Raw genomic sequence first — 23,115 nt, 5'->3', positions numbered from 1 at the left:
CCTAACTACTAAAGGAATCACCATGCAAAATTTGAAATCGATAGGACAATTCTAACATGTCTAAATTAACGAAAAAAGCTATACGTTACGGACGGACGGACGAACGGATGTACGGACGGACCGACCCTAATTATAGAAAAGTTTTTCTTTTAATAAATATTACTAAAAGAGAAGTATACCTAACTATTTGTGACCATCTTTTTTCTATAAAAATCCAAATTTGTTTACAAAATATTCAAATCTAAAATATGTCTAAATCTGTCTAATTTTGGAAATATAACAAAACAAATAAACGTTCAACATTTTTATATATTTCAGAAAAAAAATGGTATTATAATAGAAAAGTTATACCAAATAAAATCAAAATGAGTGTCTCGTTTGATCTGATAACAGAAGGTTATATAATTTTACTTATGTGTGGCTTGGCTGCTCTATCATTCGAAATGGGTATCAACCGTCTGAAACGTACATAGGGAACGTGATTTTTTCGGTTCCTATCCTATTATATAAATTAGTCAAGTTTTTTATCTGTCCCGAAGGATCTTGCTAACCGCTGATCCGATATTTTCTCCTTTACAGTAAAGCTTCTCATAGGTCCTGGGAAGGTTTTAAACTATTTTTGGAGAGAGTGTCTTCACCCCCCTCCCCCCCAAAAAAAAATATTTTTTTTACTCTTTTAAAATTCAAATTTAAAATGGGATGAGGTCGATTTTTTCTCTCCTACCTTAAGTGCCCCTAGAGGATTCTAGGGGCGTAGCCGCTAGTTCTAGAAAAAGTGCTGAAATAATTTTAAATCCATGCTCTCATCATTATGGAGAATATTTAAGTATTATCAATGACGGTCGGACTGCTTTTAAGCAGCATTTTAGCCGCTTTTTAAAAATTCATCGACTTTCAAGTTTTTTTTGTGTCCATAGATGTTAAATAAGTATCGAAATGAAATTTCTAGATTATCAAGCATCTCTTCATATTTCTTTCGTAATATCTCTTAATTTTATGTTTCGCTATTTATTAGCATTATTAGTATCGAAGCTACTCTATAATTGCTTATTGGTGGAGGTGGAAGGTCGATTTCTAGATTTTCACGTTATGAATCTTACAGTGTTTCGGGATATTTTTAGTTTAATGTTTTTTTTTATGAAACTGAATCCATAATTTTTGAGCTTCGATACTTATGGATGTTTGTTTACCTCTCAATCTGATTTTGCTGAACACAAACATGTTCTGAAACGTAAAGAATTTTTTTCTTCTCATTTCTATATTCAATGTTTAAACATGTTTTCCTTTCAGTCTATGGTTCGATGCGATAAATCAGGGCTCGACAGCCGCGCTTCAGCAGCGCATAAGCCTCAAATTAAAACCCGACAATTCTTTTTTTGAAAAAAAGTAATGTACGATTAGGAATTAATTGTTTAGACATCCAGCTGAATTTTAGAGTTTTCATTTGACGAGTTAACTGAGACTAACATGCGACTGACGCTAAACGCGCAGCTGCCGAGCCCTGCCATAAAAATTGAATTATTTATACACTAGATAGAAACCTAAAAAGCAAAGTTTACGCGAAAAATGTTAAAACTTTTGCAGATTATTTTGTAAAATCCTTTATTTGCAAGCGTACCGATTCGCAAAGACTAGATTAATATACAAATCATTTATAAATCAAATTAGCCAATGAGAGGCCAGTATACACTGTAATTGACCAATGGTAAAATTTATAGTGGCCTCTCATTGGCTAATTTTTTTTACGTCATTTACTATGTTCTATAAAATACGTTTTTTTCACATTTACCTAACCTATAATATCCCCTACATAGGCCTTAAAAAAGCGTAAGTATTATACAGACAGTGAGAAGTGATTCATTGGCAGAATATAGGATTTTGCCAATTTCTTGAGTTAATTAATCTTCGGCTTGGCTTGGCACAATTTGTGTCTTGGAAATAGGCATAGGACAATGGGCGATGAATTAATATTCCCCAAAGTTATAATCATTAAAAATTGTGCTTTAACATAAATGGGGAAAATTAGGATGTTGATTTGTACAATTCATTCCCGATTCTAACAAAGACGAAGAAAGTCGCTCAAAAAAATTCTGACGTCACAAAAATGAGGGATGAGGAGAGGAGGAGTGGGAAAAAAATTCCTAAAAAAGAGATGGATAATCTCTCATTTTTATGACGTCACATTTAGCGACTTTTATCGTCTTCATTCTAACGTCACATTTAGCGACTTTTATCGTCTTCATTCTAACCCTACCCCTGCAATGGTTAAAAAAAAGAATAACTAATGATCGTTACCAGATTCTAAGCAAACTCAAAGGGAAACTTATTTGTTTTAAAAGAAGTTGTATCAACTTTTTTGCTTTTTATTTAAGATAGCTAGCCGGTTCTTTCAGTAAGTAGTAGATGTAAAATTTTTCATAGAATTCAGATATGCAATCGGTTTTTTTGTAGACCTCTTATTTTTTAAGTAATTTAAGTTTTTTAAAAAAATAATTAAGTCGGTTTTAAGGTACTAAAATGCAACAAAATAAAAAAAGAAAATGGCCAGTATGAACAAAAATAGTAAGATCTTTAATTTGACACCTTACTTTTAAAATTCTGTTGAGTAATTATTGAAAAAATCTATTTTTTTAACCTCGGTTTAATAAAAACTTTAGACCTAAATATTTTCTCAAACAGACATAAAAAACATGGGTTCATATATACCTTTAGAATCAGAAAAATATTACGAATCTATTCTAAGCAAAATTGAAAAGGTTTTATAAAACTATTATATAAAAATAAGTTTATTTTAAGAATCATAATTTTCGGCTTTAAAGGGTTAGCTTGAACCAAACCTCAACAAAACCTAAACAAAAGACAATGCAATGTAGCAGATATTTTTTAAACACAAGAAACAATAATGTATTTTTAACTGCACTGTTTTGAAGTTTATAAACAGACTGATGCATATTTGTTCATAATTTTTTTTATTCTTTACATGTTCTTTAATATCACTATATTTATTGTAGTATCTATTGTATATATTGTATGAACGTTCTCCTTTTTTTCTGGCAATTCTATAGGTTAATTTTATAGATTAAGCTTCCCGATTCGTCAATTTTTGCGATTTGTGATTGGCTAGTTTAGTAGTTACAATTCTTAAAATAAACTTTTTCTTTTTTCTTTTTTTTATTACAATTTTTTTAAACTTTTTCAATTTCGCTTAGAATGGATTCATATTATTTTTCTCATTCTAATGGTATATATGAACCCATATTTTTTATGTCTGTATGAGAAAATATTTAGGTTTAATGTTTTGATTTAACCGAGGTTAAAAAAATAGATTTTTTCAACAATTACTCAACAGAATTTTAAAAGTAAGGTGTCAAATTAAAGATCTTACTATTTTTGTTCATACTGGCTATTTTCTTCTTTTATTTTGTTGCGTTTTAGTACCTTAAAAACGACTTAATTATTTTTTTAAAAAACTTAAATTACTTAAAAAATAAGAGGTCTACAAAAAAACCGATTGCATATCTGAATTCTATGAAAAACCCACATTTTTTGAAGGGGTGTATCCCAACCGCCTAAGGAAATAGCATAAAACCATGGAATGGCAAGTAGATATATTCCTATATATGGCCGGTTGAGCAGTTACCAAGATCTTAAGCTTCAGAAAGACAGGCAATCATCATTCTTCTTTGTATTATAATTCAATCTGTTTTCTTTAGGTTACATCCTGGGGTTTGTAGCCGTCACTGGAATATTTTCAAACTTAGGTAATGTTTATTTCAGGATGGCTTCCAAACTGTTTAATATCCGCTGGATTAAAACAGATTCAGAGCCATACCATTAAATCATGTATCGCATTCAATAAAATTTTTCTTTGGATAGTAAAAGAAAAATCATAAGATGAATTCCTGTTTTGTTAGTTCGGTCTTTTGTCCCTTTGGGTCCAACAAAACTGGTAATTATAATACGATATACGATTATTAATGTTTCTAGTTACGCCCCTCTTCAATCATTTGTCCGTATAATGTACGTGATATATGACAGTTTTCACTAATGTAACTTTGCTGCTTTAATTCACTTGTTTGAATTTTGAATATCGAAAAAAATTGTGAAATTTTCTTTTGTCAATTCTTTCTTGTCGTAATTCGAAAACGAATCAATTTGATGAATTGGTTAATACGTTTTTTTTATTCAAATATTGTATAGATAGTTGGTAGTACATGTTAATTAGGGAGGGAGGGAACAATGGATTAACTGTAATTACACTGGTACCCAAAGTATTTTGACCATTTCTTACTCTTAACCTATAATTTAATCTACAGAAGTGGTAATTTTGCTTATCACCAAAATAGATTTAAGAATAAAAATAAATTATAATAAAATTCAAATTTTGAAAAATATTGTTTCTATTTCAAACCTTTCAAATTGGTTTAAATTCATTTTTTATTCATATACATCAATTAATTTGGCAAACTTTTGTAAATGGATATATTATTGACAGTGGAATATTTGTCATCAATTTAAATTGCTAATATGGACCTAATTTATTGTTTCAAGTATAGAAGGGGGGCCGGGGGGGGGGAAGGGATAAAAGGATTTGATGTAGGGTATTGTTAATTTAGTCAGCGGCGAGTAACACTTTTTAAGAGTACTTGATAATCTGGTTCAACATCCAAGTAATAACATATCGATTATTAGTTGTTTAGTACAATAATAAAACTGCCAATTAAATTCTAATTTAACATGTTCAGTGACGTTCGCAAGGCTTAAAATTTAACACAAGCAAAAAAATGATTTATATGGATAATGGGTCGAACACAAAACGCCAAGGAACAAAAGACCAATTTGTTACACACGTCACAAGGATTTTGTTTTCATGAATTATGCATTTTTAATTAAAAGTACATAAATAGGAATCAGTTATATAATTGTCAAAATAATTCTTAGCAGATGTTTAAATTCTTTTGGTGACGTTTTGCGTGGTTTTTTTTCTTCAGAGGAGGGCGGGGGGTTGGCAGGAAAATAGTTTAAAACAACCACAAGATATCTATAAAGCTTATATAAAAAGTACAACCAATTCAGGCAAGCAAGTACCAAGATCTTTAGCTTCAGCTACTTTATTTTTTGCTAGCACATTTATATTTTTGATTAAAAGATTCCGATTGGCAGTTTTGAATACTCAAAACCATAAAAAAATTATTGGAAGCTCTATCTTTGAAAAGTAAATTTGTAATGTAAGCATCTAAGGAAAAAGCTACAGGAACAATAAAACATTGATGACAAGATAAATTAAAGTAAATACTGACAGCTTGACTGAATTTTAGAGAAGCTTCCCTAAAAAAAGGTTGTTTAAAGTGTATAGGATAGTTCAACCAATATTTGTACTATTATAAGAAAAATGTAATATTATATTTTATACTTTATATTTATATTTCTTTCAATTTCTTTTGGGATTTCATGTTGTACTATTGTGAGGCAGGAGCTGTGATTCAGCAAATAAATTCCATTGGAAATTGCTGAAAATTTCATTGGCGTAAAACTTGTTTTGTGCTTTAACTAAAGGTTTGTGGGTAAGAAGGGGGGAGGGGGGGGAGGTGAAGAGAAGAAGGTGGAAGATGAACTGAAATTTAATTTTTGAATGGTTTTCGAACGGTTTCCTTGGTTTCCTCAATATTTACTACTAGCTAAAAAACTTTAAACTTCAAAAATTCAAAATTTGAATGTATAAACGATTTATGCATTATATTCAAAATTTTACTTTTTCATATTTTTATTTTATTTTCAGAAGTTTGAAGCTTTTTTAGCTAGTAGTAAATATTGAGATAGGATGAGGAAACACCGAGGAAACTGTGTATACATTCGGAAATTAAATTTCAGTCCATAAAGTGTATTGTAGGAAATTTTTTACTTTGAATTGTTTGTCAGAATCCTAGTTCCCTTGTCTATGACTATTGTAAGAAAAAATTTGTCTTGGAAAATATTTCTTTTTAAGTTCTTTTATGTAAGATATTTATGTTATGTTTTTTCAATTTTTCATAACTAAAATTTTACATAATTTTTTTCTAACTATCGGATTATTTAAAAGCTATTGTTTTAGGTTTTAGACACTTTTTTTTGTTACAGGTTTTGGTAAATGAACTTTTAAAAATAACCGTATGGAAGTTTTGAATATCTAGATTCAGATATTATTATTCAAATTTTTTTAATTCGTAGTTTCAAAAAAATGTAAACCAATGTATATTATTTATTATTTTCATAAATTAATGATGTCCAAATAACATATTTAAAAAAAAATCTTTTTAAAAAGTTATTGTTCAAGTTAAGAAGTTATAGAAAAGTACTAAATTTTCTCAAAAAATCTGTAGACTAAATAGTTCTACTTCTATGGTCATACACATGTCTCTATATAATATTCATTTTCTTCTCAACAATGCAATTCCAAGTAACTGTTTTGTTAATTTAGCCTTTTGTTATTTGATCTTTTGTTAACCTAATTCCTTAAAAATATTGTCTGTGTTTAGCTAAAATAAACGGGCTCGGCAGCCGCGAATATCCATATTTTTATTCTTAATTTCTTTTCTAGCTGCTGAATCAGGATTTAAATGTAAAAATGAACAAGCCTAAGACCATAACGTAATCAATGTTAAGCTTTCTTAGAAGAGAGAGCACAATCAGTTCAGTAGTTATTAAAATCATAAGCGGAAGACAAAAAAACCATACTACTTAGAATTCCAAAAAAATTTAACCTTTTTGATTAACCTTGCTGCCGAGCCGTGGTCAAAATTTTGTGTTTAGCACAATTCATTAAATTTTATTTCTTAATCGATTCCTTAACAATAAATTTTCATGAAACCAATAATTATGTCTAAATTTAAACTTTGGTTTAGTTCAGGGATATTAAAGGATAAGACAATGGTTGAATTTTGTCTAATAAAAAACCAAATAACCCTTCAGTAGATTACAATTATTAGCTGAAAAGTTTGAACATTGTTAGTTTAAACGAACCAATCAAGATGTAATTGAAGTCCCCATATTTTTAAGCCGACAACCTAGAGAACCTACTTTAAAATACCTTGATGAGTACCCGTAAAATTTACAGTCCAATGTTTCCTCTCTCCATGGGTATAATTTGAGCATGTTTGACATTAGCAAATATTTGATACAATTAATCATTTATGGACTTTTTTGTATAGATAAATGTTTTGGAATATTTAATCAAGTAATTAAGAAATAAAATAGTTTAATTAATCAGAAAAATATTAATGTTTCAAGCATTATACTGTCCAAATATTTTTTCATAATTTTTAACATTTTGTTTTGCTATGAAATTGATTTAAGTATGTAGGTCATTTTATTTCTAGATAATAATTATATTTATTATTTTAGTTGCAACTGTTGTGTTCGCAAAAAAGAAAATCTCGCAACCTTTCTACAGGTAAGTTGATTACCTATATAGATAGATTTTTTTCATCTATAGTACAAAGAAGCTTGATGTCTGTCCATTTGTCTGTTTGCCTGTCTCCTGACGGAAGCTTAAGATCTCGGTAACCGCTGAACCGATTGGATTCTATCCCCCTCTATAATAAAATATTTTTTTAAGGAAGGTATTTTTTTGTAAATATTAATTTTTCACAAAAAAATCTTTAAAAAGCAACTTAATTTCCAACAAAGAAACTCATTAAACCCATTAGCTCTATTAAGCAAAGCCCATAGTTGCTAAGGACGAAGGCGCTAGTAAGATGATATAGTAATAAATGAATAAGAAACCCAATTATGATGCACAATATTACCTCTTCTGTAGATTGAAATTAAAGATTTAAACACTTGAACAGTAAATTTAATGAACAAACCAATCAAAATTAAATAAAGTTCTCAAAGTTGTTAAGCCTACGAAAAAAGAAACCATTATTATAATAATACTTTGGGGACTAGTGTAATAAACAGCCCATTGTCCCATCTCTCTCTGGTAATTCGCACATTGCATGTCATTTGCACATTACTCTGCAAACAAAAGAAAACAACAGTAAAGGAAAGAAAAACGAGAATAGCTCAACTTAGTAGAAGGGCAGCTCACCAATGTTTGTTTAATAATAAAAAAATATTGGTAAAAAAGCACCTCAAAATAATATAGAAATTATTAAACAAGGAATATGTAAGAGATAGGATAGAATGATGAATTAAATAAAGAAAAGATAGTCAGACTTATTTATTGATCTTGATAATTTTTCAGGCTTATGATGTTTCTGTGTGTTTTTGACCTAATGTATGTTAGTGCTTCTCTGCTCATTTTTTCAGGTAAATTTTATCCTTGTAACAAAAGTAACAGGATGTCTCCTTGTCTTTTTGTGTGTTCGTAGGAAAAGGAGATCTCACTACACGATCTTATCAGCATCTTATAGGTGTAGGAGAGGTTTTTAACTATTTTGGAAGAGGGTACCATCACAATCCCAAGAACAATCGCACCTAAAAATAAATACTACCCACTAAATCAAGATCCAATGATGCACAGAGAAAGCTTAACACTGCAGAAAATGTGTAAAATAAGTCTTTTTCGCGCATTCATGTTCACTACAATACAACTGTGCATTATTGAGTAACGTCTATTCCAGATTAATTGTAGGCCTTCTTTTGCCGGTTAGTGTGATTATATTCTATATTTACCACCGTTCAGCCGTTTGCAGTCTTTAAAGTTAATAGATTTTTGGAAATAATCGTTACCAGGAACTTTTCAGATTCAAATATCAAAACAAAGTTAATTCTTTTTTTTGCAGTGCCTATGTTATATCCTAACATACCGAACACACCATGGTTTGCAAAATCTATTCCCGCAATTTTACCCACAGCTCATGTTGGAATGACAGGTATTAAAATAGATAGATAGATATCTAGGTAGAATGGTGGTTTGCTAGATAGATAGAAAAATAAGAAAGTTTGGATGGATAGACAGTAGGACAGATAGATAGATAGCTTTATAGGTTTATTTGTAATTGGATAGATAGATATAATCGATTATAGTTTAGTATCTCTTTGATTATTACATTACATATTTCAATTCCAAAATCAAATATATTGGAATCTTTTTGACATTTTTGACTGAAATAACATTTTTAAACTTTATTTTATGACCATCCGAAGCAGATTAACCCTTGGTCAATTAAATTGTATACTGGCCTTTCGTTAATCATTTGTATTTTATGACGTCATTTTATTGAGGCACTATAAGCTGCTCCATCCCTCTTCCTATTTCTGTCTAATGCTATCCTTCCACTTTACATTTTAAGTTGATAAACATATTCATGAATTTTAGGGCTTGGCAGCCGCATCTAAAATTAATGGCTGTTTTTAGAATATCAGAATTCAATGCTGATTTGCTTAGGAAGGGAGGAGATATTGGGCAATCTATTAAACTAGTCCCTGACGCTTTTTCGTTCAGGACTTTATTTAATCGTTTCAATCACTAATTTTAATCTACAGAAGAAGTAGTTTTATGTATCATCATTGACGATGGAAATCAATATATCGGCCATTGTCACATTGCTGCAAAAATCTTTAACATATTAAAGGCATCAGCCGGCATATGAAATTTTAGCAAATTCGCTGTAGTTTTTAAGAAAGGGCGGCTGCCTAGCCCTGATGAAAATATTAAAAGAATATTCTGTTAATGAATATAGAATGTACGTGGATATTGTGACATAAAAAGATAGTTGCTGACATCGAACTCATTTATTGGCCAGTTTGTTCATCCAGTAGGAGGGTAGGGGTTGGATTTATGGGGTTATTTAAGCCCCCTGCGGGATTCACTTTTTTTAGGGAACATGAAATTCTGGTGTAACATCCATAAGTGATAATAAATCCATTATTCTGTTTTTTGTTTTTATCCAGTGGAAAATATCCTAATTAAGTGTTTATGTTGGAAAATGAGAGGGGATAAGGGAAGGATTAACTGAGGTGGGTGTTAGCATTGTGCAGCAAAAAACATGAGTCTTAAAAATAGCAATATCAAATACTAATAATATGTTTTAATATTCATATCAGCTGAAGTTCACGGTTAAAAGTTATTAATCCTTAAAGGTTTTTGGCGGCCAAACGGCTGAGCGTATATATTATGATCACAAACATGCGCAAACTAATTATTATTCGCGTGTTTTCTCTTGCCAAGTCTGTGCATCACTGGACTACTGAAACGTTCATGTTTTTATTTTTATTTTGGGGAAATCTCTTCTAGGGAAATGATTAAGTTTTAATTTAATAAATAGTCTTAGGATGGTTTTAGAAAATTTTTCGATGCCTTCCCATAAATTTGTAATATAGAGACTCTAGTCTATGCTTGCGGCGCAACCAAGCTAGTTTTAGGATTCATAAATAGTTATTTTTCACATCGTTTTATAGACAGAATTCCGCGGATATTAAAAGAAAATTATATAATCAAAACAAGTAATCAGTATGGCTGAGTTCCGGTTGTAATTCAGTGGATATTAATGATTTCAAAACCATACTGGAATATACTTTTTTTTACTGGACTGTTGCAACATTTCCAAGGATATACTTAGACTCGTATTAAATCCTCTCATAATGGAAAATATATGAATAATTAATATATTCTTCTACCTACACTCTAATATTAATATGCAAATGTGTTAAAAAATGCTTAGAGTCCCTATTTTTCGCTTTTATGAATCAGTAACCAAAGAATTTAAAATACACAAAATTATATCTTCTGTAGATTACAATTAGTGATTAAGAGTCCCCAAAAATGACAAGCCATTGAATAAGAAAAAAGTTATTATAAAGCCTTGGGGACAAGTGGAATAAACAGCCCAATGTCCCCTTCCTTTAAGGCCTTATGATCCGAAAATTTCAATTTTAAATTACTAGACAAAGTACTTGTTGGCTTTTAAAACAAAATTGCATGATATATGTCCCTCACCTACATAACCCCCCTCCCCCCAAAAAAAGAAAAAAATGAAAGAATTTTTTAGAATAGATTCTATGAATGATACATAAAAATGTTGTCGAAACACGAAATTTTTAATGCTTTTTGGGGGTTTAATCCCTTTTGTGGTAGCGCCGCTTAAGGGGCGTTTCGTCGTATTTTTTTTTAGCAGCTTTCCTCCTATTTCTAGCCCCTGCGGGGGGCTCTAACCCTGCGGGGCAATCAACTAACCTAACCTAAACTAATATAAGCTTTCAATAGTTACTGTGAAAATACGACAACACGCCCCTTAGGAGGCGTTGCCACAAAAGGGACTATAACCATTTTTTTTATATAATTTCTAAACTATTGTTAACTAGTATGAAGTAGCTAAATGTTCTATAAATAACATTTATTTCTTAAAAGAAATAACATGTTATATTATATTATAATTATTTCCTTATTATAAGTGCATAAACAAATCATAAATGTAATCCTTTAATACGATTATGTTTAGTATCAAGATTTATAATAGTAAGCAGGTTCAAGCAAACATAATTTTGGCCAAAATACATTTATTTTTTTAGATAAATTATTTCGGTTGATTTTACAGCAAAAATAGAAGGAAGAGGTTCATGATTTTCCTCCCTTTTTTACTGAAAATGACATTCTATTTATGCATTACTGCTGTATTAAACTTTGTTTCTTTGATTTTTATTAAAGCCAGTTATTGTTGCGCTAACTTTGGATATAACAGTCCATATTAGAACCAATGTTGAAAATTTTGACACCCTCCTACAATTTTGACACCTTCCTGAATTCAAAATTAAGAGGGAATGTAGGGTTGTCAGCTTTACGTGGGTGTATTTTAGACAACATGAGGTTTGTTATATTAGAGTCAGTGGGGTTGATACGCCCCCCTAGTTGTCCAACCTCTTTTTAAGGGAGTAGTGGAGTGGATGTACTCCCTGCATACACGCCTCTGGTCATAACCTAATTAATGTCATTATAAAATCAAGAGGATAGCTAGTAGTTAATTAATTCTTAAGGTTTGAAATTAATTATCAGAGACTTGGAGCAGCTATACAAGATTAATATGATATAAGTTTAGCATGTATGACATGTATCAATACGTAGCGAAGCAATGCCGAGTATATATCAAACTTTGTAAAAAGTAACAAGATTTTTGTGAGTCTATTTGTGTGTCTATGCCGAAGGATTTCGCTAACAACTTTACAGTGAAGCTGCTCATATGTTTTTAACTATTTTGGGTAGGCCACCTTAACACTTACAAGAGAAATCGACCCTGGAAACTACCTACCCCCAAAAACTTTTCTTTTTTAATCTATAAACGGTCGACTCTCCATCCCCTTCTCTAAAGTGAATCTAGAGGCCTCTAAATCTGCACTAAATCGGCAATGTGCTATAACCATAAATATATATAAATATAAAAAATTTTGTAGAGTAATGTCGCCGTTAAAAATGATAAACGAACTAAACTTTGATTGAAACTTTGACTTCTCTTCGACTTATCTACCAAAGTTTTATGAAAAATTAATCTTTAGAAACTTTGGTTCATCTATATATTTATTGATTAGTCTCTATTTATCTTTAAAAATCAAGTATTAGCATATTTCTAGTTGCGCAACTACTATATAATTATATTATTGTTGCTTGTCAGTCAGTATCTATTTATCAAAACCTAATCTATAACAACAAAGCAATAGGTACTTACGAATGAACAAACCTAAAATAAAGAAAATTTGCACAGAAAGAATTAATTTTATATATTTTTTTATTCAAAAGTTACTTACTGTTATTAGTTTCTTGAGAAGTTAATCTTTAAGGTTTTATATCCTTATATATGATAAAAGACATTTCTTAGAAAAATAAATTCAACTATATAATAACTAATACATACTTATGTTCAAAGGCCAAATTATAAATTAAAGCTTTAACCTTTTTTCTAACTACAAAATTTTTATTTTAATGTATATGTGCCAGAATGTCATATATATCTGTGTGTCTTTCTGTCTACACTCTACATATCCACAGCTTAGGATCTCGCCAACCGATATGGTTCTCCTTTACAGTGAAGGTTTATAAACATTTTGGTGGATGGCATCACCCCCCTCCAAAAAAGAAATCGCCCCTGAAAAAAATCCTCTATCCTATAGGCCTCTTATATTCCTGTTATGTGATGTAGTAAGGTTTTTTTGTTTGTACCCTATGATATCATAACTTTTCATTTGGGTCCCTGTATGGTAGTAGGCTTTTTACACTCCCCCCCCCCCCTCCTAATGCTTTTCGAGTACAGTGCCTTAAGATAGTTTATTTATATCCTAGCCATAGAATATTGTGCGGAAAGGGAATGGTGTAAAAAAGGGCGGATGTGTGATAACTTATGTTTGCCATAGGTACGTATCACTTTAAGTAAATAAAAATCTGGTGTAAGATCCAAGTAATCCGACACTCTGTATAGTTTTAATTTAGAGCAGTTTGAACTCACCAAAGCGTTTGATATATTTTATATGGATTTATTATTAATTAGATCTCACACAACATAATCATGTACTCTAATAAGGTGAAACTTGTAACAGGGTAAAATCTCCCCATGTCTATTTCCCTTACACCCCATCCCCTTCCCTCTTTTTGGATAAACTAACTGACCAATAAATGACAGTGGAAATAGCAACTTTAATTGACGACAATTTTCCACTGTCATAATATCCACGTATTACATATTCCATTCTACAAGATGTAATAAAAGTTAGATTTTATAATCTTGTGAATCATCATTTGGGAAGTTCATCGATTTATTGGACATTATCCCCTAGAGACCTGATTCTTTATATAGGGATGATAAATGTAATAAGTATAGATGAATAAACCAGACAACTAACTGGATCCATTGTTGGGCACTTTTTCGTCTGCTAGCAAATTGCTTTAAGCTCTTTTTTAATATGTGTTAATATTTCCGATGCTATTGGCTAATATTAAAAAAACTAATTGTGTCCTAGGGATTGGGACATACAGTTATTTAACCCCTTCCCCCTCTTTTGTTTTACTTTAATATAAGGATATACAATTTCATTACCAGAAACCAGATTTTCCTGTTCTGATAATAAATGATTGTGTAATTATTACTGAGAACAATTTTCAATATGTAATTACTTGGTACACCACTATATGACAATAATTAATTACATATATCACGCTAATTAATCAGGGAGGAAGGGGACATTGGGCTGATTATTACACTGGTCCCTAAAGTTTTAAAATAACGTTTTTTTATTCGTTAGCTCAACAATTTTAGGGACAATAATAAATTTTGATGAATTGGTTCATTCATTAGAGTGTTCAACGTTTTAAACACAAATTGTAATCTACAGAAGGTTTTTTTTACACATTATCATGTACTCTAATAAAGTGAAACTTGTAGCCGGATAAAATCTCACCTATCAACTCCCTTACACCCTAGGAAGGTTTTTATATATATACATATAATAATTTGGGATGTATATCAATTTATTGGCCATTGACTTATCCCTTTAGATCCCTGCTAATTAATACCTAGAATAAATATTTAGTGATTCAGGAAAAGGCAAATTGAACCAAATTAATTTCAACTTGGATATTGATGTTTCATCTAAAGGAAAACTAAACTGACTTTCTGTCAGTTAAAATTAACCATTAATGATTAACATTTCTATATAGTACTTTAGAATACTGTGTTAATTTATTTTGCCTTAATCGATCCCTGTTTTCCTGATTAACTGCTCCTTAGTTTGATAGTAAGATATCTGTAATATAAAGTAGAACTATGTATCCGGTTTGTCTGGTTATATATCTGTTGTCTGAAGCTTAAGATCTAAGTGACCGCAAGTCCAAACAGACAAGCAATTTTAAAGATCACATTTACTTCATGAAAAAACTCTATAGGGATTAAGAGATATAAGTTTTCCGGAATTTTAATCTGCATCAAATTTTAAGGATTTTTTATAAAATTCATTTTTTGTATTATTCTTTATCTAAAAGCGGAAATACAGATGCTGTGAGTATTGGTTTAAAAAATATGACGTAACAAAAAAAATTAGCCAATGAGAGGCCGTTATTGACCAATGGCGGCATGCGTAGTGGACTCTCATTGGCTAATTTTTTTTGTTACGTCATATTTTTTAAACCAATACTCACAGCATCGGAAATACAAATTAAGTTAATTAATTTTGGCATCCGTGATTGGTGGATTTAAAAAATCTGCGCTCTGATTAGATGTCGTACATCATTCAACCAATTAGAGCGCAGGTAGTTTAAAATCCAACTATCCTATTGGTCAAAATTAATTAACTTAAAATGTATTTCCGCTTTTAGATAAAGAATTATACAAAAAACGAATTTTATAAAAAATCCTTAAAATTTGATGCAGATTTCAAATCTATTCCCTACATTAAAATTCCGGAAAACTTATATCTCTTAATAGGGATAGAGTTAATAAGCTGGAAACTGTTTAAACCAAACAAAATATGTAATATGGTAAATCCTTCTATGTTTGTTTTGTCGATTTTGGTTTCATTGGTGTGCATTCAAATACTCCCCCCCCCCTCAATCGTCTATTCTAAAATTCTATAATCTAAATCAAAGTGATAATCATTTATCTACTAAGTAGTTTAAAACACGAAAAAGATTGTTAATTACTTAACCAATATCTGTTTTTATTACATTTCATATCTCTTTACAAAATGAATTTTGTAAAACAAGTTTGAAAACAGCCATAAAGGCGAAACTAAAATAATTAGACATACTCATGTTCAGCCATCATATTCTAGTACTAACATATTGAAAGTAACAGATTTTTCTGAAAGCTAAAGACATGCTGTTTTTGGTTTTTAATGAAAACAGTAAAAGTGTCTAACTATAACGTCAGAAAAAATTAACAATTAACCAATGAGAAGCCAGTATTCACAATGGTAAAATATATAGCGGCCTTTCATTGGTTAATTGTTAATTTTTTCTGACGTCATAGTTAGACACTTTTACTGTTTTCTTTTTAATGAATATAGTTGGGTCAGGGGGGGGGGGCACTCATAAAATCGTGGCATTATACCAAATATTTCTTAGAATATGGTTAAAAATAACTGTCTAGAGTCAAGTCCAAAACGTTGCTAAGCTTACAACAAATCGCAGTATAAAATTCAATTTCAAAGTATTAAATCAATGAAATAAATACCATGTTAAAAGGTTGTCATGTATGAAACTACTGATATAATTGTAGAAAAGGATTTACAACAAAAATCTATGTCTTGAGTAAAAGACAGATAATATCCGACATTGCAGTGTAATACATTTCCTATCCTATTTACTATATTACATTTAACAAAAATTATTTATTCAATTTAGATTTTTTCTAATATTTATAATATGAATATTTGTTGAGTGGTCTTCAATGATCAAATGTATCAAATTCTGGGATATAGAATGAATAAAATTTTTGTTGGTATCTTGGTCATTAAAACTAATACATCGTTTTGTATTTTGGCTAATTTCAAAGACTTTGGGGACTGCATAGATTGCCACCCTAAAATTATTAAAATTTTCAAGATAAATCTGGTGTTTCAAGACAATTAAGTTGGAACTTTAAAAATAATTGTCCATTCCAGAGGGTATAGCGAAAATAAAAACAAAAAAAAACAATGAAATGGTAAAAGTTTTCTTGCTTATGCTTATCTTTTGCATCTTCATATCTTAATCAATATATTTATTCCTCTATTTCAGCTATTAACCCTTACAGATCGGGGGGGGGGGGGGGAAGCTTCAAGAGCCCCCCCCCCTCTAGTTTTTTCAATCTCCTTTTTTTTGTAGGTAAGATGGAGAGCTGCGACTTCATGACTTTTTAAGTTTAATAATTATACGTCGGCAAGACTTGATTTTATTAGGATATCTGGTCTGTGTCGGTCGTGGTGTCCGGTCAAAGTTGGTTGGGTAGCACCAAAATTAGAAAAAATTCTAAATAAATCTTAATTTCTACATTATGGCTTTTGTGTATAAGGTAGAAACCTAATATTTTTTTGGTGAATATTAGATATCAATGACCTTCTGAGAAAAGTGACCGCTCCCTGACCGTTTTTATAACCGATTTTTGTCCGGCTTTTACTACAGACGTATATCATGAATATCGTGGCTTGTATTACAGCTAAAGACCCATAATTTTTTTTTGGTAAATTCTTGAACAACAACCGCCGTTTTACCGCCAAAAATGGCGGCATCCGTTATTTGCCGTTTTTCGGCGATGATCAGAAAAAGTAATTTTTTTGTTATGAAAAATAAAAGTTCGTCCTAAAATTTGGTCATCCTAGCTGCAAAATTGGCCGCTCTACAGCTGTTTTAAAATTTAGCGTCTAAGGAGCGGTCTGACCGCTATGACCATAAAAAGTAATTTTCTCTAAAAATACAGAAAAAATTGTACGTCTTTATCTGTAACAGGAGCCGAGATAGAGGGGGGGGGGTTCTTAAAGCACCCCCCCCCCCGATCTGATAAGGTGGGAATTGGGGCCCGATCTGTAAGGGTAAATTAGCTACATTACTAGCACATTACTAAAAAGAAAACATTAGGGAACAAAATTCTTGTCCCAAATGAATATATATATATGCAATAGGTAGTAAAGAAAGTTATATGAAAAGCAAGGGCATGTTAGTCACCTATTAAGAAACTGTAATACTTGGCATTGTCAATAAATTATGTAAATATGTATAACCTAGACAATTTCCTGGCCCAAGTGGTGGGGAACTTTTTTGTCTTGTAGCAAAAAAACTCTATTGTATTTTCTGTTGACGCTATTTTCTGATATTCAAAGACCTTTTAATGGAAAGTCAAAACTGGGATCCCACTCCATGAGTTATATTTAGCTTGTGCCCCTCTATTCTTTTACTTTAATGGTGAAACGGAAGAAAAAGTAAAAAAAGTAGCAAATTAGTTGAAGCTTTAAATGTTCTTGGGGGTTGGTGCGGCTGAAAAAAAATGGTAAAGTTACTTCTTCCGTTGAGGCTGACCAAAGTTGCGGCCGCTGTGCTCTAGAAAAGGATAATAATGTTTTATGCAATCCCGTAAAAATGTTACCCCAACTTGGGGTGCCTGAGACACTGCCAAAAGTTGGAGATTATAGCAACCCCCTAAAAAATAAAATAGTAAGCTTGGACGTCCTTATGTTACCTGAGCAAATTATAAAACTATAAAAATAAAGATCACGTTTTCAATTCCTTAAAATCATTCTTTGTTTTGATGTACTTGAATTATGAAACAACGATGGATTTATACAAAAAAAAGTTATTGTATAAATCTTATTAGCCAAAAAATGAATTCTATTTAAGTAAAGCTACTTTAAAAATATGTTAATGCCTCATACCTTTTAAGTAACAAATCTAGTCCAAATTTAACCCGGATTAACGTATTTACTTCCTAAATTGGTTGATTAAATGAAGGATTAACCGGCAGTATAATTTACAGTCCAATTTCCACTCCTACAATATATAAACATATCAATCTTTGAGCTTCGCTATTGAGACAAAATACATTTTTGTCTATGCTGTAAGAACACATTTAATGTTGTCTGAATAATAAATCAAAGCTCTCTGAAAAGAATAAAAATATACTATGCATGAACTAGAGAAAATGTTCCTTCGTTCCTTCAATATTGCTACAATTAACCAGAGGTTTATTAAGTTGAATCTTCAAACGTTTCAAACACTACAGAAGGGGTAATTTTGTTTGTCGTCATGGGGGATGTAAATCAATTTACTGGTCATTGTCTTATCCCTGACAATTATCATTTCAGCGAAGCTACATTACACTAAATGTTTATTTTGTATGTTAAGCTTTTTTTCAAGCATCCGAAAAAATATGTTTTATTGACAATTGAAATTTTAAATTTATTAGAAACAAAATGTTAAAAAAGAATTGAAAAAAAAAACATTTTAAATTACAAAGGTACAATTTTGTTATCTATAATACAAAGTAGAACGGTATCTTCCTATCCATCTCTCCGTCTATCTGATTGTCTGGGGGTAACCGATTCTGTTTTACTCAAAGAGGTATACAGTTAATGGTCCTGAGGTGGGGGGGGGGGGGGGACCCAAATCTACAAATACAAGAATCTCCCCTGATTTTTTTTTTGTAAAAAACAACAAAATTTAGTGCATCTTGATTACTCTCTTGGGGTGAAGCCACTGGCGTTTGATAATGAATGTTATAATTGTAGTATATATTTCATTATTGATTCCTATAGAAATATAATACTAATTAACTCGTTTGATTACATTGTAGTTTCGTCATAAGATGTATTAAAAGGTTTCTGCTTACTTTTAGTATTAATCATTTCATCTTAGGATATTTGTTTTTGTAGTTTGACCTCACTAGACCTTCTCAGGAGGGGAGGATATATTTGACACACAAAGTTTTAAAACCAACTTATTTTATAACTTCTTTAAAAACGTTGGGTACTTTTAATATTTTTTTTTTGGTTTTAAACTTGTGGTGTTTTAACTTTTAAATTGATTTTGTTTATCATTATTGGGGATTTCTATAAATATATCGTGTTATAATGTCCTTTCATTATAACTAACCAAACTGTTTCATTCTTAATATTTTGAGTTTGTGAAACTTTTTTTGAATTAAATTTTGAATTCAAAAATCGTAATTAAATTTGGACAAAATACGATATGACCAATGATCTTAAGGGATAAGATAATGGACGATAAATTGATGTACATCCCCAATTATAAAACCAAAATTAATTCTCCAATAGATTATGTTTTTGAGCCATCGAAGAAGAAAAAGTGTTTATTTGGGGTTTGATAGAGGTACAAACTTGATCAAAAACTATTAATGTCATTAAATCTTTTAAATCAGTCTACAAACAAAATAGTTTTTACAATAAAATTAAAAAGATTAATAAAATATCTACCTCAAATATAAAAGTGTACATAACTAAGATCCTTTTTCATTATAATTTGTATTTTATGTAAGTTAATTAGTGTATCACACTTTAGCAAATTATTCTTAAGAATATTTTAGCGTAACAAGAACAAAGCCTATCCAAATACGGGCACACAGAAAGAAACAATTAAAATTAAAAAGAAATATAATTAATTTAGGTATGATATTTATGATATGATATTTTTTGACAAAAGGCATAATTTTTGTATCCACTCCTAATTTTTTACTTATTTCAACAATTACCTAAATTTTCTTGGTCTATTAATATAATTATACATTTATAACTATCTTTATGCATTTTAGGTTCTATCTATCTGACAATATCGCTTGCAGTAGAGAGATATATAACAGTATGTCATCCCTTCTTCAAGTTGTCTCATAATTGGCCTGCGTGGTAAGATTTTCATATTATCATTATGTCTAGTTTTCCTAGGAATCAAGAATAAAGATAACAGGATCAATTATATAGAAAAGAAATAAATCGTTTATTTAAAAAAGTTGATTACTTTAACAAAAAACTGTCGAAAACTTCTATATTTTGTTAATGTATTTAGAATTTAATCAAAAGAAAGTTGTTTGTAAATAGGAGAAAAAACGTTTGAAAATTGTTTGTAAGAATCATAATGAAAATTTTGTAAACAAATTAGTAAAAGTAAGATCAATCTAATAAAATATTATGAAATTACTACATGTTTATTTAATATTGTCATAATAAATATATACGTATAGAATAGATATAATCTTGTATAATTTCGACAACTACCTGCAAGAAGTGGTGGGGATCTTTTTTCGTCATCTAGCAAATTGTTTTATGTTCGTTTGTGGTTTTTATGGCTGTGTTTTTGTTTCCGACACTAATGGCTGATATTCAAAGACCCAATTAAAAGTTTACACTCAGTTCCTACCCCATGGGTAGGGGGACATATAGCCAGTGCAACCTCTATTCTTTTACTTTAAAATTGTCATATTAAAAAGTAAATTAAGTACACCCACATAGCAAAAGATTTTATATAAAAATTTTATTTAATTAAAAGTGCAGAATTACAAGATATAATTAGATAATCTTTTCAAGAATCTTAGCTACGTCAGTAAGTTTACAGTAAGCATACAAAATCATCTTATTTATTTCAAACTTTGCATGATGATTCCTGTAAAAGTTAGGCATAACTTAGAAAGCATAGCAACTCTTTAAGCAGTTATGTGAGGTACATTTTAGTTGTTGACAATTAAGATATTTTTACATCAAGCTTTACGTGTAATTTACGGTCTAATTATTATATTATCTTGATTTTTCTTTAATTTTTCACAAATTTTTTTTTGACAAACACCAAACTGTCCAGATTTGAGCAAGACGATTCCTGTGACGTCATATAAAAAGGGAAGGGGGGAAGAAAATCTCTTCCCTTTTCTCCCATCTCTTTTGAAGAGATTTTCTTCCCCTCCCCCCTTCCCTTTTTCTTTCACGAAACGTATATGACGTAACTGGAATCGTCTTGCTCAAATCTGGACAGTTTGGGGTTTGTCAATTTTTTTATGCTTTTTCGTAATTTGCAGGCTCTCGGGACTAATAAAACAATGGTCTCAAAAAAATTTGTCTTTTGTGTTCAACAGTTTTTTTTATCATCTGAGTTTTATGTTTAGGTTCTACATAGTTCCGATAATATTCTTCTCAATAATCTTTAACCTACCCAAGTTTTTTGAGCTGGAATCAATTAGCATCAACCCCATGGAGTTTCAACCAGGTACATCTCAATTATATGTTTTGCTGGAATTGTATTAGGATCATTCCTTTGTAGTTCCACATAGGTATAGCCTTAGTAGTTTTATGATCCGGTAATCTTCCGGATATCCGGCCGAATACCGGATATCCAGTATTAGAAATCAACCGGATATCCGTTATAAGTTAATCGGCCAAATGTATATCTTGCTCAAACCTACTAATAGCATCAATGGAGTTCCACCTAGGTTTAATCAAATTAGTTGAATTTCATTGGTGCTTTTACTGATATCACCCCCCCCCCCTGTTTTTAAATTGAATTGATTATATGGGGTGTTTTTTTTATACCTAAGCACTGTAGAGGATCCTAATCCTGTGAGGCTACCCAGTATTCAATATAACCTAAACTAACCTGACTTAGAAGCAGCTTAATAAGAAATGACGTCTTAAAATACAAATGACCATTGATAGGCCAGTATACATTTTACCATTTTGGTCAATTACAATGAATACTGGTCTGTCATTGGTTTTTGTATTTTATGACTTCATTTTTTGTTTGTAATTATGAGCTACTTAATGACTTGTAGTAAAAAAACAAATAACTAAAAAACTACTACCCCCTTCTCTTTAATCAATGTTATGATGCGGGGTTTATCAGTGCTTTTTTTCATAAAGATTTTCCGACTATAAAAAAGATGTATCAATTTTTGCTTCATTCACTCGTTAATTTAGCAACATTTGTCTGTAGATACTTTTTTTCTTCACTATTTTGAAAATCGATGTATACTACTTTTGAGTGCCATTTACGTCTATCTATATTTTGCATGTACTTAGTTTATTTATTATCGAATTAGCAATTAATCCTCTTATGAAATTCACAATACAATATATAATTATACACAGAGCTAATGTATACTTGTATACTATAAGGCCGTACCTCTGACACACGAAACCTAAGGTTACTTAAAATATCTTTGTTGAGTTTGACAGCTGAAGTATCCATTCAAGATTTCTATGACATATAGGTATAACAAACTTATCTAGGACCTTCTATCATTTAGCTTATTTTAATAAAATGAATGAGATATTGATCTTTTAATATATTTTATATAAAAAACTTATTCTATTGTTGTTGTTTCTAACCTAAATAAAATGTACATAGAAAATAACATGAATAAATCTTGTATAGTACATATCAGAGATCTAGAGGAATATAGACAATTGACGATAAATTGAAATACATACACATTATCGATAAACACAATTACCCCTTCTCTAGATTCAAAGCTTGTTCAAACTAACCAATCAAGCTTTAATAAAAGTACCCAAAGTTACCAAAATGATTTACAGCCTAATAAACTATCTCTCTCAAGTACAAAAAAGAGGAAACCAAGAATAGAATAACTATTATGATCATTGTATGTCAGATTTAACTCTGAAAAAAAACAAGGATGACAACATTCATAAACGGCTTTAAAATCAGACGATAAGACAAATAAGCAT

The 23,115-nt window shown here is 30.5% G+C and overlaps 1 protein-coding gene across 1 annotated transcript in view; it reads left to right on the top strand.

The window, feature by feature from the left end:
- Positions 1–322: 322 nt before the first annotated feature.
- LOC145305369 (FMRFamide receptor-like) overlaps positions 323–23,115 on the top strand; it is a 37,575-nt gene continuing 14,782 nt past the window's right edge. The window contains exons 1-7 of the mRNA XM_080146987.1: positions 323–396; positions 3,714–3,761; positions 7,381–7,429; positions 8,225–8,289; positions 8,766–8,855; positions 20,199–20,289; positions 21,537–21,637. Coding sequence (XP_080003113.1) covers positions 366–396; positions 3,714–3,761; positions 7,381–7,429; positions 8,225–8,289; positions 8,766–8,855; positions 20,199–20,289; positions 21,537–21,637 — 475 coding nt within the window. The 5' untranslated portion in view covers positions 323–365. The remainder of the gene's footprint in view (positions 397–3,713; positions 3,762–7,380; positions 7,430–8,224; positions 8,290–8,765; positions 8,856–20,198; positions 20,290–21,536; positions 21,638–23,115) is intronic.

Source organism: Acartia tonsa, chromosome 14 (genome assembly GCF_053477335.1).
Source record: "Acartia tonsa isolate MP-2025a chromosome 14, ASM5347733v1, whole genome shotgun sequence".
NCBI classification, from domain to species: domain Eukaryota; kingdom Metazoa; phylum Arthropoda; class Copepoda; order Calanoida; family Acartiidae; genus Acartia; species Acartia tonsa.
This window is presented reverse-complemented; position numbering and strand designations above follow the sequence as displayed.